The 16,846-nt window shown below is 33.0% G+C and overlaps 1 protein-coding gene across 1 annotated transcript; it reads left to right on the top strand.

The window, feature by feature from the left end:
• The first annotated feature begins 2,424 nt into the window (after nucleotides 1-2,424).
• On the top strand, nucleotides 2,425-10,807 carry LOC112778660 (inositol oxygenase 4-like). Its single transcript, XM_029295930.2, has 12 exons — nucleotides 2,425-2,517; nucleotides 7,584-7,716; nucleotides 7,824-7,938; nucleotides 8,704-8,785; nucleotides 8,891-9,095; nucleotides 9,253-9,312; nucleotides 9,677-9,729; nucleotides 9,966-10,088; nucleotides 10,184-10,253; nucleotides 10,419-10,497; nucleotides 10,591-10,672; nucleotides 10,781-10,807. Exons 1-12 carry the CDS (start codon nucleotides 2,425-2,427, stop codon nucleotides 10,805-10,807), a joined length of 1,122 nt encoding a protein of 373 aa, XP_029151763.2.
• The last annotated feature ends 6,039 nt before the right edge of the window (nucleotides 10,808-16,846 follow it).

Raw genomic sequence — 16,846 nt, 5'->3', positions numbered from 1 at the left:
GTCCAGGTGCTTGGGAAAAGGGTCCTAATGGGTCCAATCCTCATTTAGCATAAGGCCAGGGAGAAGTTATACTTATGAGCTCCTCGGGGGGAGCAACATGGAAGTTTGCATGCATTTGGCATGGCTGACACTTCTTCACAAACTCGGTGGCATCTTTCTGCAAAGTCGGCCAGTAGAACCCGGCTCGAATGACTTTCTTAGCCAGGGACCTTGCTCTGAGATGATTTCTGCAGATACCATTGTGGACCTCTTCTAAGCCTTCTGTCGTCCTTGAGGTCAGAACGCACTTCAATAATGGTGTTGATATCCCCCTTTTGTAGAGGATATTTTTTACCAAAGTATAGTTTTATGCTTCCCTCCGGATTTTCTTGGCTTCTTTTTCCCCTTTGGGTAGGATATCGAATTTGAGGTATTCGATCAAAGGGTTCATCCATCCGAGGTCTAATCCGGAGACTTCAAGAACGCCTTGCTTATCTTCTGTTTTTGCCACAGAGTGTTCTTGGAGAGTTTCCTGGATCAGGCTTCTGTTATTCTCTCCTGGCTTGGTACTTGCTAGCTTGGAGAGGGCGTCTGCTCTGCTGTTGAGATCCTGAGTTATATGTTTGACCTTGGTTTCTGCAAAGCGTCTAAGATACTCCAAAGTTTTGTCCAAGTACCTTTTCATATTGGGGTCTTTGGCCTGATACCCTCCATTTATTTGGGAGGTCACCACTTGAGAGTCGCTGAACACGACCACCTTGGTTGCACCGACTTCTTCTGCCAGCTTTAATCCTGCAATCAAGGCTTCATATTCTGCCTGATTGTTAGAAGCTGGAAAGTTGAATTTGAGGGAGACTTCTATTTGGGTTCTCCCTTGGTTGACTAGTATTATGCCTACACCACTTCCGATTTTGTTAGAGGATCCGTCTACATATAACTCCCATGTAGTGGATTCTTCCTCTTGGTCTCCTGCATATTCTGCTACGAAGTCGATGAGGCATTGGGCTCTTATCGCTGTCCGAGTTTTGTACTTTAAGTCAAACTCGGATAGCTCTATTGCCCATTGAACCATTATACCCGCAATATTCGTCTTCTGGAGGATTTGCTTCATGGGCTGGTTTGTTCGAACTCTTATCGTGTGAGCTTGAAAGTAAGGTCGTAACCTTCGAGAGGCTACTATTAAAGCATATGCAAACTTCTCGAGTTTTTGATACCTTAATTCAGGGCCTTGTAGAACTTTGCTGGTGAAGTATACAGGATGTTGTCCGACCTCGTCTTCCCGAATTAGAGCTGATACCACAACTTTGTCTGCTACGGACAAATACAGGACGAGTCCTTCCCCGACTTTAGTTCGAGTCAGAATGGGAGGTTAGCTTAAAAACCTTTTGAACTCCTAGAATACTTCTTCGCACTCAGGAGTCTATTCGAACTGGAATCCTTTCCTTAGTAGAGAGAAGAGTGGTAGGGATCTTAGTGCTGATCCCGCCAAGAACCTGTAGAGGGCGGCAAGTTGGCCGTTCAGCTACTGGACCTCTTTCAAGCAAGTCGTACTTTTCATTTCTAGGACTGCTTTACACTTGTCAGGATTGGCTTCGATTCTCCCCTGTGTAAGTATAAATCCTAGAAACTTCCCTGCCTCTACCGCAAAGGTGCATTTTTTGGGGTTTAGCCTCATCCCATGTGTCCTTATGGTGTTGAAAACTTGCGAAAGGTCAGCCAGGAGGTCTGCCTCATCCTTGGTTTTTACGAGCATATCGTCTACGTAGACTTCCATCAATCCCCAAGGTGAGGCGTAAACACCTTATTCATCAGCCTTTGATATGTGGCTCTAGTGTTTTTTAGTCCAAAGGGCATGACCACATAGCAATAGTTTGCCCTAAGCGTGATGAATGATGGTTTTTCCTGATCCGGCTTGTACATCAGGATTTGATTGTATCCCGAGTACGCATCCATAAATGACAAGTACTGATACCCTGAGCTGGAGTTTACTAGGGTATCAATGCTTGGGAGTGGATATGGGTCTTTGGGACACGCCTTGTTCAGGTCGGTGTAATCGACGCACATCCTCCACTTGCCATTTTACTTTTTTACTAGTACCACATTTGCTAGCCGCGCTGGATATTTGACCTCTTTGATGAACCTAGCTTCTAGGAGGGCTTGTACTTGCTCTTCCACAACTTGAGCTCGCTCAGGTCCGAGCTTCCTTCTTCTTTGCTGAACAGGTCGCAAACCGGGGTACACTGATAGCTTGTGTGACATAAGCTCGGGGTCTATCCCTGGCATGTCGGAAGCTTTTCAGACGAAGAGGTTGGAATTTTCTCGTAGGAGCCTTATAATATTTTCCTTTAAATCTTCTTTCAGGTTGGCTCCTATGTTGATATTTTTTCCTTCCTCTTCTCCGACCTGTACTTCCTCACTTTTCCCTAGGGATGGCAACGGGTCCCCATGGAGGCGGGGACATGCCCCCCGCCCCCCGCCCCCGTCTCCATTATCCGTCCCCGTCCCCGCTCCGTCCCCGTAACGGGTAACGGGGGCCCCGTATCCGCCGGGGACCCGGGTCTCCGCGGATATCCACGGATTTTTATAAAAAATAATAAAAATTAAAAAAAATTAGAAAAAAATTAAAAAAATAGTGTATTGTATATAATTTAATATTTTACTTTCATCAATATCTACTTCAATATTATGAATTACATGTATAGCACTCAAATGCTTAACCAAAAATTCAAAATCAGTAAAATAATAAAAATTTCAGAATAATTATAACAAATGCTTATCCAAATCACAGTAATTATAACAGAAAAAGCAAACAAAGATAATGAAGATGATAACAAATGCTTAATTATAATCATATAAATTATACTTAACCTAACTCAATAATTATAACAAATACTTAACAAAATCATAGTACACACAAATGGGGTATTCTAGTCTTTTTACATAAACGGAGTTTAAACGGGTCTCCACGGGGCGGGGACCTCTATCCCCGTCCCCGCCCCGTTTAATATACGGGGCCCCGTCCCCCGTCCCCGCGGGTACAAAATCGTCCCCATATCCGCCCCGTGACGGGTAAATCCCCGCGGATACCCGCCCCGTTGGGGATTTTTGCCATCCCTACTTTTCCCCCTGGTTGTGGTCGCAACTCTTCCGTGGCTCTGACTCCTCCGAGCTCAATTGTGTGCACCCCCTTGCCTTTTCCTCTCAGGTTCAGGCTTTCATTGTAGCATTTCCTCGCCAATTTCTGATCTCCCCTGATGGTTGCTATTCCCTCTGGTGTTGGGAATTTCATGCAAAGATGAGGGGTGGATACCACTGCTCCGAGCCAATTTAGGGTAGTTCTGCCGATTAAGGCATTGTAGGCTGACCCCACATCAATGACTATGAAGTCGATGCTCAGAGTTTTGGAATTTCCCCCTTTTCCAAAAGTTGTATGAAGGGGTATATATCCCAGTGGTTTTATTGGTGTATCCCCCAGTCCATACATGGTGTCAGGATAAGCTCTTAACTCCTTTTCATCCAACCCCAGCTTGTCGAACGCTGGTTTAAAAGGGATGTCGGCTGAGCTCCCCTGATCTATCAGGGTTCTGTGAAGATGGGCATTGGCAAGGATCATAGTTATCATCACTGGATCATCATGTCCAGGAATGATTCCTTGCCCATCTTCTTTGGTGAATGAGATAGTTGGGAGGTCGGGAGCTTCGCCCCCGACTTGGTAGACTTCCTTCAAGTGCCTCTTGCGAGACGACTTTGTGAGGCCACCTCCACCGAATCCCCCCGAGATCATATGTATATGTCTTTTCGGGATTTGTGGTGGTGGATCTCTTCGGTCCTCGTCATCTCGCTTTCTTTTTCCATGATGGTCCGACCTTTCCATGAGATATCTATCAAGCCGACCTTCTCTGGCCAGTTTTTCTGTCACATTTTTAAGGTCATAACAATCATTTGTTGAGTGACCATATATCTTATGGTACTCACAGTAGTCACCACGACCCCCCCCCTTTTTATTTTTGATGGGTCTAGGGGGTGGTAGCCTTTCAGTATGGCAGATTTTTCTATATACATCTACTAGGAAAACTCGCAGAGGAGTATAGGAGTGATATCTCCTAGGCCTTTCGGAGCCAACTTCCTCTTTTTTCTTGGGCTCTCTTTCCTTCTCTTTTGACGAGTGAGAGTGCCCAGGTCGCCAGCTCGGCTCTCGTAGCCTAGCATTTTCCTCCATGTTGATGTACTTCTCAGCTCTCTCTTGTACATCACTCAAGGAGGTCGGGTGCCTTTTTGATATGGACTGGGAGAAGGGACCTTCTCGAAGTCCATTTACTAGGCCCATAATCACTGCCTCCGTGGGTAGGTCTTGAATCTCCAGGCACACTTTGTTGAACCTTTCCATGTAGTCCCTTAAAGGTTCTCCAACCTCCTATTTTACTCCCAGGAGGCTCGGTGCATGCTTAACTTTGTCCTTCTGAATGGAGAATCTCATTAGGAACTTTCGCGAGTGGTCATCGAAGCTAGTGACCGACCTAGGGGGAAGACTGTCGAACCACTTCATCGCTGCTTTCATCAGTGTGGTCGGGAAAGCTTTGCAGCGAGTAGCATCAGAAGCGTCGGCCAGGTACATCCGACTTTTAAAGTTGCTTAAATGATGCTTTGGGTCAGTGATTCCATCATAGAGGTCCATATCAGGGCTTTTGAAGTTTCTTGGAACTTTTGCCCTCATTATGACCTTGCTGAACGAGTCCTCTCCTCCTAAGGTAGAATCTTCTCGGTCGCTATGGGAACTCTGATTTTTGAGAGTGAATTCCAGACTTAAGAGCTTTTCTTCTAGCTCTTTTCGTCGCTCTATCTCGTTCCTCAAGTTTCTCTCTGCCTCTCGCTGCCATTCCAGTTCTTGTTCCAGCTGTTCCAAGTGCCCTTGGTGGCCGTGGAACAAACCCATGAAATCAGCTGCATGGGGTTGTCCTTCTTTTCCGGACTCGCACCCTTCAGAAGAGTTTGCCTTTGGGTCTTTCAACCCAGAAGTGCCTTCTCTGTGCTGGTTGGTTACCCCTTAGTGGGTGGCCATGTCCGCGTCGTTGTTCACCATGTCTAGATTCTCCTGTTCAGAATCGGACACTGTGTGACCATCTTCGGGTGAATTGTCCGCTATTACTGGTTGATCTCTCGGGTCCCCGGCAATGGCGCTAATGTTACGATGGGTAACCGGAGATTAATGGGCTAGACTCGTTGGGTTCACCCAATCGTTTAGTGGAGGAAGCCTTCTAGTTAGAACCGACTTCTTTAAGAGAAGGTCGGTGTTTAGTGAGGGCCAATCTTTGGGTTAGGCCTCTCATTTGGACCTGGGCTTTAGTGTTAGGTTCGGGTATGAACAATAACATATTAAATAAATTATATATTGGTATGAATATTTTACATATTTTGTTCGCTAATTTATTTTAAATGCATATATAAAAAATATCATAATAATTGATCTATATTTTTCATGTTACCTTCTTTATAATAATAAAAGATAAAAATTAGAATTTTAGTTGTTATGAATAATATCAAATATAAAATTATTATTTTTTAGTAAAATTTTCTATTTTAATATAGCACTTATTAATAACTTTTATTAAAAATAAAATAAAAAATAATATCATTAATTATATAATACAATATTTAATTATATAAATATTTAATTTTCGATCTCTCTTCAAAAAATATCTGGATCCGCCCTGTTTTCAATATGGATAATACATGAAAAACATCAAGTTTTTCTGTGGTATTCATTAGCAATATGCATTTTCTATTGAAAAAAAAAATCATTTGTAATATCCTTGGGAGCCATTTGACGAAATACTTACATAATTATATTACACAAATAAAAATTGAAAATTCTATTTGAACAACTTTATGCGACAACTCCCACGGATCCCAATATAGTTTTGCAACCTCTAATGCTATCCCCCGTGTGGTTTCATTCGGATCGTGTGAAGCCAAATTAGAAGCAAAAGCAATACATAGGGGCTTTCCAAAAAAAAAAAAAAAAAAAAAAAAACCAAGGGCCTCTGAAAAGTTACAAACTACGCTGAAGCAGTCATGTGGGAATTCTCCCATAAAATTGGACCATAGAATTATTCAAAAGATAATTGCATAAATCAACTGTTATATTTTTATATTATTCTAAAAAAAATTTATGTAGATAATTAAAAATAAAGGGACAATTATTCTAAATTAGAGATAGATTTTCTCTTTAATATATTACTTAATTTAATTAATATAAGATTAAAGTACTATTTTAATTGATAATGTTTGAGTTAAGTTTTAAATTTTTTTTAACGTTTAAAATATCATATTGTTATCTTAAACATTTTATTTCATCTTATTTTAATCCTATAATAAAAATTTAAAATTTATTTTTGAAAATATCATTTCTTCTATTATTATTTTTTAGATAACTGCAAAAATCATAATTGTAGTAGTCGTCATAATAATAATATTATTATTATTATTATTATTATTATTATTATTATTTGAAAGCAAAAATAACGTAATAATGAGAGAAACAAAGAAGATATAATAGAGGAAAAAAGATATCTCTTAGAAGAAAAATTTTAATTTTAACTAAATGACTAAAATAAGACAAAATAAAGCGTCTAAGATGAAAATATGAAATTTCAAATGTTAGGAACATAATTAAAATTTAGCTTAAACATTGTGGACTAAAACAATATTTTACTCTAAATATAATTTTTCATTTTTCTTTACAAGATCATATGTTTAACAAAATTTAATTTATATGTGCTAGTTAACATAATTTTACACTATCAACTAATTTAAAATTATCTTATCATAAAAATACTTTATCATTTTTTATTTATTTATCTGCATCTATATAGAGGAATTTAATTTACCTTCTAATTTATATAAAATATAAGATTATTTACTAAATAATTATATGAGAACGGACACAATAACATGTTAAGATCATTAAGATGTAATGATTATCTACTATATTTAAATTATTAAAAAGAATAAAAATTTTAATATTCTTAGTTAGCATGGATTAATTAAATATCAGTACACATAAATATACAACATAATATAAATTAATGATCTTAATTTATTTTTTCTACTTGACAATAATTAAGATCGAGTATGATCTCATTATCATAATTAATAAGATGGGATAATAAGATATTTCTCTCGATCTGATATTTTTATCATATAAAAATAAATGAAATGAGAGAATTTATTTACATATGTAGGGACATTACTGTTTTTCTAGTAAGGAGGAAAAGATAATGTTACAAGAATTCAAACAAATTGTCGGTTATAGAAATATAAATGGAATGTTTTTTTTTTTTCAGAAAAAAAAAATTCTTGCAAGTATTGAAACAGGTGTTATTGGATTATTATGACGTATAGATGGGTGAATTTGGAAAGCACACTAATGGCATATAGTTGGTGGCATAAATTTGATTAATTGGAAAGTTACTAAGAATGGTATAGTTTTGGTTTATACAGATAATGATAAATCCTCCGAAACGTCATTTTAGTTAAGGACTCCAAGATTTCAAATTTCACGACAAGGACTTGGTGTTGTACTATATAAACTCGTTTTGTCCTAGGTTATTGTCACACCCATTTCACTGGAGTTTCATATCCCTTCTTCCAAGTTTCTAAACTTCTTTGTCCTGTGCTTCGCTTCTCGCTTATTTGAAATAGAGAAAATGGCCATCCAAACTGAGCACCCTACCCATGGTTTGATTATGTTTTTCTTCTTCTTTTAAAAAAAAAAGTATTGGAACGTTAGTTTTTCTTTCTGGGTAGAAAATCCCATATATCTCAATTTGTTTTTTTTTTTCTAGGTTCCCAAGCTGAGGAAAAGAAGAATGTGCACACCGAAGAAACCAGTGAGCTTGTGTCGGCAAAGGACAGAACGTTTAAGGCCCCAGAAAACAATGCATTTGGCCAATCCTTCAGGTTTCAGTTCCCCTTTTAATATTCTCTTTTATTTGATTTTTATTTCTTTGATTTAAAATTTATGATTTTAAGTAGACATAAATTCACTCATCTAAAAAAATTTAAATTAATATAATAAGACATATAAATAATTATATCTCTAATATAAATTTTGGCATATATAAAAGTCTTATTTAAACTTAAAATGTGATTGTACATAGATAATTTTTTTCTTTTAAGATTTTTTATCTTAATTTTTTTAATAATAAAAATTAAACTCTAACTTGCTTTAGTAATAGAAAAGACATATAAATTGCTACATTTCTTTATCTAATATTTTAACAATTTAATTTTGTTTTAAATGTTAAATATGCAACTAATTACATATGTCAATATAATTTAAAAATAAAAAACCTAACTTAAACTTAATTAGTTTGCTCTAATTTTACTACATAAAGGGCGAGAAAAAATTTGTATCTTTGTGACCCACGTTCTCTCAATAAAACTGAGATTTCTTTTTTATATTTTTGAAAGAATTTAATTTTGATCACAAAGTAAAACACTTTTCATATATATACCAAATCATATATCAATAAATATAACAACTTTTTATATATAATTACTGTTTAAATAATCATTTAAAATATTGTGTAAAATAATTTACAAATTCATAACCCTTCATAAAAAGCTTACATATACCATACAATAATACACATACAAATTTGTAAAAATGGCTTCAGATATCGATCAAAGTGAAATTAGTCTTTTAATGAGATTATTTGGCAGGGATTATGATATTGAAAGTGAAAGACAAAAAGGTGTGGAAGAATTCTATAGATTACAACACATTAATCAGACATATGATTTTGTAAGCCAAATTCTTATTTTCCTCAAACATGTTTATATATACTAATACACAATAACATGAAAGCTCAATGCTAATTCATGAAAATTTCATTTGCTAATAATATAGGTAAAGAAAATGAGGGAGCACTATAAGAAATTGGACAAAGCAGAAATGAGCATATGGGAATGTTGTGAGCTGCTTAATGAAGTAGTGGATGATAGTGATCCTGATTTGGATGAACCTCAAATTCAACATTTGTTGCAAACTGCAGAAGCCATTAGAAAAGATTATCCTAACGAAGATTGGTTACATTTGACTGCTCTCATCCATGGTAATTAAATTTGAAATCTTAGATTTTTTTTAATTTTCTATTATAAAGGTTAATTAGTTTAATTTTAGTTATTTTTTGTCCTTTTATTTTAAGAAAGTTTTTTTATTGTTGATAGATAGTTAATATGAATTGACAAATGAATATTTGTTTATTTTAGATCTCGGAAAGATTCTTCACCTTTCTCAATTCGATGAGCTTCCTCAATGGGCTGTTGTTGGTAAGAACTTTTCTTATTCTTTATGATATTTTTTTTTGAAATGGAATAATCTTTTGACTATTATGTTTTAGAAATAAAATTTAATTACAGTATTTAAAATTAATTATCATTTTAAAACCATAATACAAAACCAAATTTTTATTAGGTCATTACGACTACATTAAGGTTGAGAGAGTGTAAATAATTAATTATAAAAATATTTGTGTTGTAATTATTTTGATTCAATTTACAATATTTTAAATAAGACACATCCCTATATTTTATGTATAATTATTTTATCAATCTTTAAATTCCCAATTAGCTAGTTTTGGCATGTTACTTTAAATTCAAAATTTTAACCAAATGATTAAATATATATTTGCAGGAGATACCTTTCCTGTTGGTTGTGCCTTTGATGAAAAAAATGTTCACCACAAGGTAGCCTTCCTCTTCTAACAAAACTGTAAAAATGACCTCTTTTTTTGCATGTCTCTAAAACAATCATGTTAAATTTATATTAAAATCAACAATCAATATAAAATACATATTAAAAATAAATTAAATTATACATATATTTATAAATAATATATAATGGTTAATTTTAGTGTACAAACAATATATTTTTATTCTAAAATTATCATCAACCAATAATATAAACTTTTTCTATGCTTCAGTATTTCAAGGAAAACCCAGATAGCAAAAATCCTGCTTATAACACTAAAGATGGAGTCTATAGTAAAGGGTGTGGATTAGACAATGTACTCATGTCATGGGGACATGATGACTATATGTATATGGTGAGTAATTAAATATATAGCTACAATTTATATATAGTTTTTTTATTATTTTGTTCAAGATATATAATAAATTTATACTTCACTTGAATTTATAGGTAGCAAAGGAAAATGGAACCACTTTACCTTCACCTGGCTTATTCATTATTAGATATCACTCATTTTATCGTAAGTATTTTTATTTACTATGTGCTTTTCCTTTTATGTCATAAGAAGGCATTTTTTGTTGGGCAACAAAAGTTCGTTTTATTTTGTAAACCAAAAAAAAAATCATAATTATTTTTTAGAATTTTCTTTCAATAACAATGTATTAAGCTTAAAACTCTTTTGCAGTTTTGCATAAAGAGGGAGCATATACTCATCTCATGAGTGAAGAAGATTTTAAGAACTTGAAGTGGCTTCACATTTTCAAGTTAGTCTATATATATATATCAAATAATTTGCACACAGCATTTGGTATTATTACTAATCAATAACATCACCCGTAATTTTATGTATTATGTAGTAAATATGATCTCTATAGCAAAAGCAAAGTTTTGGTGGACGTTGAAAAAGTGAAGCCATACTATCAATCACTTATTGACAAGGTGGGGGCACAAATTTCAGATAGATTATTGCTCATTTTGTTTTATTTGAATTCCTTTTTTTGTTTCTTAATGTGACGTTCTTACATTTCTTTTTGAATGCTTTTATAGTATTTTCCAACAAAGCTGAAGTGGTGAAGAATTAATATAAGCTAATTAATGGATCTACCTCAAGGGCCTGGAGGGAATTGATTAATTTTCCTTGAGAGAAAGTTAAAAAATAGAGACCGATTGCATATATGTGTTGTAATGTATTAATTTCTATAATTACATATATGTGTTGTAAATCACAAACAGATTGCTTTATATGAGGCTTTTCAGTGATATATATACTCAATAATATGATGTAAACTATTAAAATGAATGAATGATGGATGAACCTGTATATATATGAACTTTTATTCATACATATCAAAATAACAATCAATTAATACAGTAACTACTAGAAAAAATTATTTTTAGCGGCTATTTATTTTATTTTTAGTGATAATTAAAATAGTCATTATTATAATTACTAGCAATTAGAGATTAGCCATCTTATATTTTGTAACTAAAAGATTTTAGCGGTAATTATATAATTGCCAATAAAAATCTTTTTAATGGCCGCTAAAAATTATAACTTTTTGTAGCAATTATACAATTGTCAATAAAAAAATTTTTAATGGCCCCTAAAGTTATAATTTTTTGTGACCATTTTCTCAAAATTTTATATGGCTACTAAAAGTAATTCTAAGATTATAATATTATTCATTTTTAGTTGCTATTATTATTGCCGCTAAAACCTTAACACATTTTTTAATTATATTATACTCATTTTATTAAGACTAACAATTTATCCTTTTTTCTAAAATCTCAAATTATTTTTTCAGACAATTATTATTATTTGTAAATAATATAAATATACTAAAATTAATTATTACAAAATAAAATATTTTGTTAAACACAATATCAATAACAAGTTTACATATCTAATCTAGGAAGTAGGTTTTAAAATGTAAAAAATTAAAATAGTAACATCCAATAAAATATGTCTTGTGATTACAAAACTACAATTAAATGTAATCAAGAAAGGATACAAAAATTAGTAGAAGTGGACCAAAAATTAAAATATTGTATAATCAAATATAATATTTTATATTTAGTAATATATAATCATGATTAATATTTTTTAATTAAAAATACTAATAAGTGCTTGTTATATTAAAAAATTATCTTAATTCTTATAAATTTTATTTTTTATTTTGGATTCGATAAAATATAAAAATTATCTATTTTTTTAATTAGTTTATTTTATTGAGTATTATTGTGACAATAAATTATATTTTTATGTTTCATATCATAAAAAAATACTATAAAATAATATAAATAAGTTGTTCTAATAATTTTATTATATGTAATTAAAATATATTCGTGTATAAAATATAAAAAATATAATCATTTAAATGAATTTACTTAATATGTTACAATTTTTATATCATGAGAAAAATACATAAATTTTAAAATAATTTATTTTTATGTATGTACAATAATATATAAAGATTATTTTAGTTATTATAAATATTAAAATATTTTTATATAATAATAGGTGTAAAAATTAAGAGAAAAATATTCAAAAACAAAAGTTTTAAAATTTTAAAAGATTTAAAAATTTATTTAATTCAAAATTAATTGACAATACTATTTTTTTAATTTAAGGATTATTATTTATTTTTGAGTTTAATAATTTAATTATTTATATATGACAATTATTTACTCTTCTATTTTTAAATAAAAAATAAAATTATATAGCATATAATAACTTTATATACTTAAAATTATTTATTTTTGTTCAAAAAAAGATGGGGGCAAAGCTTATGCTTGCCCCTTTTTGGATCCGCCCCTGAATGTGATTCCATATAATATTTGAGTTCTAAGTATTAACATTTAAATTAAACATAATTATACATATCATTATTTTACTATTTTACAATGATAATAAAATCTATTACAAAACTTCAGATAAGAACAACCATAGAAAAGCATGTTGTTTTCACTCTTCAAGCTTTCTGTAACACCCTACCACACAGAGTTTTACAATTAAATCGTAAATCAAAGGTGGTGAGGCATTATAATACCTAAAAAAAAGATACATATATAATATTTGAAGAATAAAAATATCACTAGGAGCCTATGAAATTTTTTTTTAAACAATTGACAGTCGTTAATCACACTCGAATCATGTTAATGCAAGTAAACATCGTATACAGAAGAAAAACGGTTTACATATATAGGTACGTAAGTTCTGAAATAAGATATTTAATAATTATTAGTCTCGACCCGCGAAGAAAAAGCCGGCTAGAATATTACACCAGAATGTTCCTATTTTTCCAAATAAAAACTTCTAATAGGAATATACAAAAAAGATGAACTTCAAAAGTAGAGAAAACTCTAAATAAATAAAAGTGAACTTTAAAAGAATCTCCTTCATTTCACCAAACAGAATCCCACACACTCAACGAGGTGCGTCACGCCCTGTATTTGAAAAATAGAAAAACCACGATGGATGAGAATTCGAAGGTTCCCAGTAGAGTAATAGTTCCAAATAAAGACTATATAAAGAGATATGAACCCACTAGGCAATCCTAATTCTTCAACTTCACAGAAGTTCAAGTCCAGGATTTTAGCTAATCCCAACTGGGTCAATTTGCTAAAGTCTCAGCGTTATCAATTACCTCAAACCTCAATCATTTCCAATATAATCTCATCTTTACTCCCAATATCCAATTACTCGGTTCAATATTCAGTTCGGTAATTTCAATCACAAAATATAATCAATACAGAGTTAATTGCTAATTTTAACATACTCTGAACTACCAACGATCTCATTCATTCACATAGTCATAATCACCATTAATTTCAAGTCTCAAGTCTCAATTGTAAAATCATACACAAAAAATAAGTACAAAACAAATACAACTAAAGAGCAATTACAACAAATAGTACATTTAACAGTTAACAAAAATTCAATTGGACAAACCAAAATAGTTATGCACACTCAAACAATATCAAACAAATGCACATGATATATGCTTGTCCTATTGGCTGTGAGCTCACTTGTCAGTTAAACTGCTAGACTCGACACATCCGGTAGTTAACTCGGATATGATCTCTCGGTTGTGCATCTTCAGAAGGAATATAAACGAAGGAGAGTGTCTTTTCCCCTTCTCTTGGAGGAATTATGAAGGAGTGTGTCTTTCCACATACGAAAGAGTGTGCGTTTCCACCTTACAACCAGAGAGAAATGTGCTATCAGGGATATAGTGCCCGCTACACTTTTGGGATATAGTGTCCGCCACACTCTTGAGATATGGTGTCCGACACACTCTTGGGATACAGTTTCTGCCACACTTTTCAATCATAATCACAATCAAAATTGAAACCACCATTTTCACCACAGTTGGAAATTGAACCGAAGGGAATCCTCAACCTTCTATCCAATCCCCGATGCAACAAGAAAGGGAATCCTCAACCTTAAACTTTTTCTCCGCAATAAGAGAGGGAATCCTTCATCCTCAACTTACCTATTTGTGAGTGAGCCAAGGCCAGCGTTCTCGCCGTGGACAGGACAAAACCAACATCCCCACATCACACCACAACAATGAACAAGCGGAATGGAACCACCGTCCTTGCTCGGTCTAGGTGCCAAATCAATACACAAACGGGATGAAATCCACGACCTTGCCATGCATGCGGGACAAACCTCCAACCTTGCTAATTCAGTTTTTCAGACCACATTCAATCAAAATCATTGACTTAAATCAATTTCATAAACGACGCCACCATCCTCACTTTAGACGGGACGAACCACCATCCCCAAAATATTTTTATCTGGTTAACCAAGTGTTAATCTGGGAATTAATTCAAATTAATTTATTCCCAGAGACTTTTCAAAGCTTAAAAATTGGTTATTGGATATCATATGGAAATTACAAAGGTGCCGGAAAAGGTAAATAGGTCATGTACACATGCATACCTTTGTGCGCACACACATATCAGCAAGTTTCTTAGAGTGCTGCGTACGCAGCACCATGTACGTGAGCACAAGTTAATTTTTTTCTTCTTGTGCACACACACCTATCAAAAAGTTTTTTGGTGTGCTGTAAAATTTGTAATTTTCTATTTTCGACACTGATTTTCAAACGTTCATAGCTTTTGCTACAAAATTCATTTTTCTTTCATTTTTTTAACGATTTTAAAGCTCTCATCACCCTTTTTAATTTAAAATAAGTTTCACTCAATTTCATACTCCGAGTGTTAAGTTATGGCCCATTAAAGTTGGCCAAAATCTCACTTATACCCAAAATTCTGCATAAATTAAACCCTAATTTTCTCAAATCCTTCCCTTTGAAGTCAACACCACAACCTCTTTTCATTTTAACTGCCATATCAATCAAATCCTTCCTATCATTTGCATTTCTCAACTTACCCAAACACTCAATTCTTTACCAAACATAATTTTCATTACCAAAAATCATATCATTTCTCATATACATCAAATCAACAAATTCCCATCAATAACTCAATCTTACGTCATTTTTAATCCCCCTATTCATACAATTACGGCCTCCGACTCAAAATACACCACAACATAACTCAACCTTTTTATTACCACAATATATATATATATATATATATATATATATATATATATATTGCTGATCAATACTCAAATTCTCAAAATCATGTCACAGCACATCATCATTCAACCATCAACCAACGTTAATTCTTCACACTAAACTATCAATATCAACCACATCAATTATTCCTAATGTTGCATAATGCTTACTCAAAACTAAAATTAGTACCTTCGTTGACGGAAGTTTTTCAAATATTTTGAATCTTCTCTCCAATCACACCCAAGATTTAATCAACGCAACCAAGTCTCACCCCAAATCCTCCTCCAATCAAATAGTGCACTCAATTTCGCACCAAATTAAGCCAAGTATTCAAGCTACTCCATGTCAATCTAATATACCAAATATCAAGTATTCACACTAGAATTTTCACTTAAAATTGGGGATATTAGAGAGATTAAGTTTCCTTACCTAACCATGGGTCAAAATTTTGCTAGAAATTGTGCTTGAGCTTCCTCTAAAACATCAAAATCACAATTTTTAATACCTCAACTACCAAAATAAAAAATTAGTAATAAATTGAGAAATGGAGTTGGTTTCTCACGATTACTCACCGCAAAAGCTACATAGAAATGAAGAGAAAATCGAGATGAACGCGTGACCGCAAACGGATCTTCGATCGGAGCTCCAATTTGAGAGAAAAGTGGATTTGAATGGATAGATGAATAATGTTAGGGCTTCTCTCTTCTTTTCTCTCTTTTCTTTGTGACTCTCTCCCTATCTATAGTAAAACAAATGAATTTGGGGTTGAGGGGAGACTGAATCACATTTTTTATATCAAGTGGGTGAGGGACATTTTTGTCCTTTCACCTATTGGCCGCACCTAGGGCCAAAATCTTTAAGATAAGTGTTCCAATTTTTATTCTAAATATTTTTATGGCTATTGTTACAATTTTTGTTTTCTCATATGCAATACTGGATAGACTTAAGCCTGCACAGTTAATTATAACATCGGTACGCATTTTTCGCAATTATTTATCTTTTCGCACTTCAATTAATTTTCTAAGTTAAATTCTCATCGTAAATTTTCAAATTATAAATTTTTTTATTAGCCCTTTTAGCTCATTTTAATATATTAATTAATTATTTGTTATTTATCCAAATTTTATATCCTACCCACCTTAAAAGAAATTTTGCCTTCAAAATTTAGTCTCCTGTAACAGAATAGGGATAATCCTTTCACTCCGGCTTGTAAAACCCGGTAAATTAATAAATAATTAACTAATAAATTGATTATGATGTAAAGAAATTAGAAAATTAAATTTTATAATTTAGTATTAAAACATTAATTTTAAAGATTTTGGCCCAAAGTTAGGCCAACAGACTAACCCAGGTGAACCGGGCTCAAATGAGCCCAAGCTCACACACTCAATGCATGTATATAAGCTCCAAATCAGCACTCCCCCTTTAATTCATGTGATTCATGCTGCAAGGAAGAAGAGGATATGAAGAACCCTAACCCACTTTCCATTCCAATCTTCTATCTCCCATAACTTTTAATCCA

Source organism: Arachis hypogaea, chromosome 19 (genome assembly GCF_003086295.3).
Source record: "Arachis hypogaea cultivar Tifrunner chromosome 19, arahy.Tifrunner.gnm2.J5K5, whole genome shotgun sequence".
NCBI lineage: Eukaryota > Viridiplantae > Streptophyta > Magnoliopsida > Fabales > Fabaceae > Arachis > Arachis hypogaea.
This window is presented reverse-complemented; position numbering and strand designations above follow the sequence as displayed.

Bases quoted from the DNA above. Each gene is read 5' to 3' on its own strand.
- LOC112778660 (XM_029295930.2), top strand. From the start codon at position 2,425: ATGGAGGCGGGGACATGCCCCCCGCCCCCCGCCCCCGTCTCCATTATC. The intron at 2,518-7,583 runs GTATCCGCCGGG...GTTTTGTCCTAG, and splicing joins TAACGGGTAACGGGGGCCCC to GTTATTGTCACACCCATTTC. The intron at 10,089-10,183 runs GTGAGTAATTAA...TTGAATTTATAG, and splicing joins ATGATGACTATATGTATATG to GTAGCAAAGGAAAATGGAAC.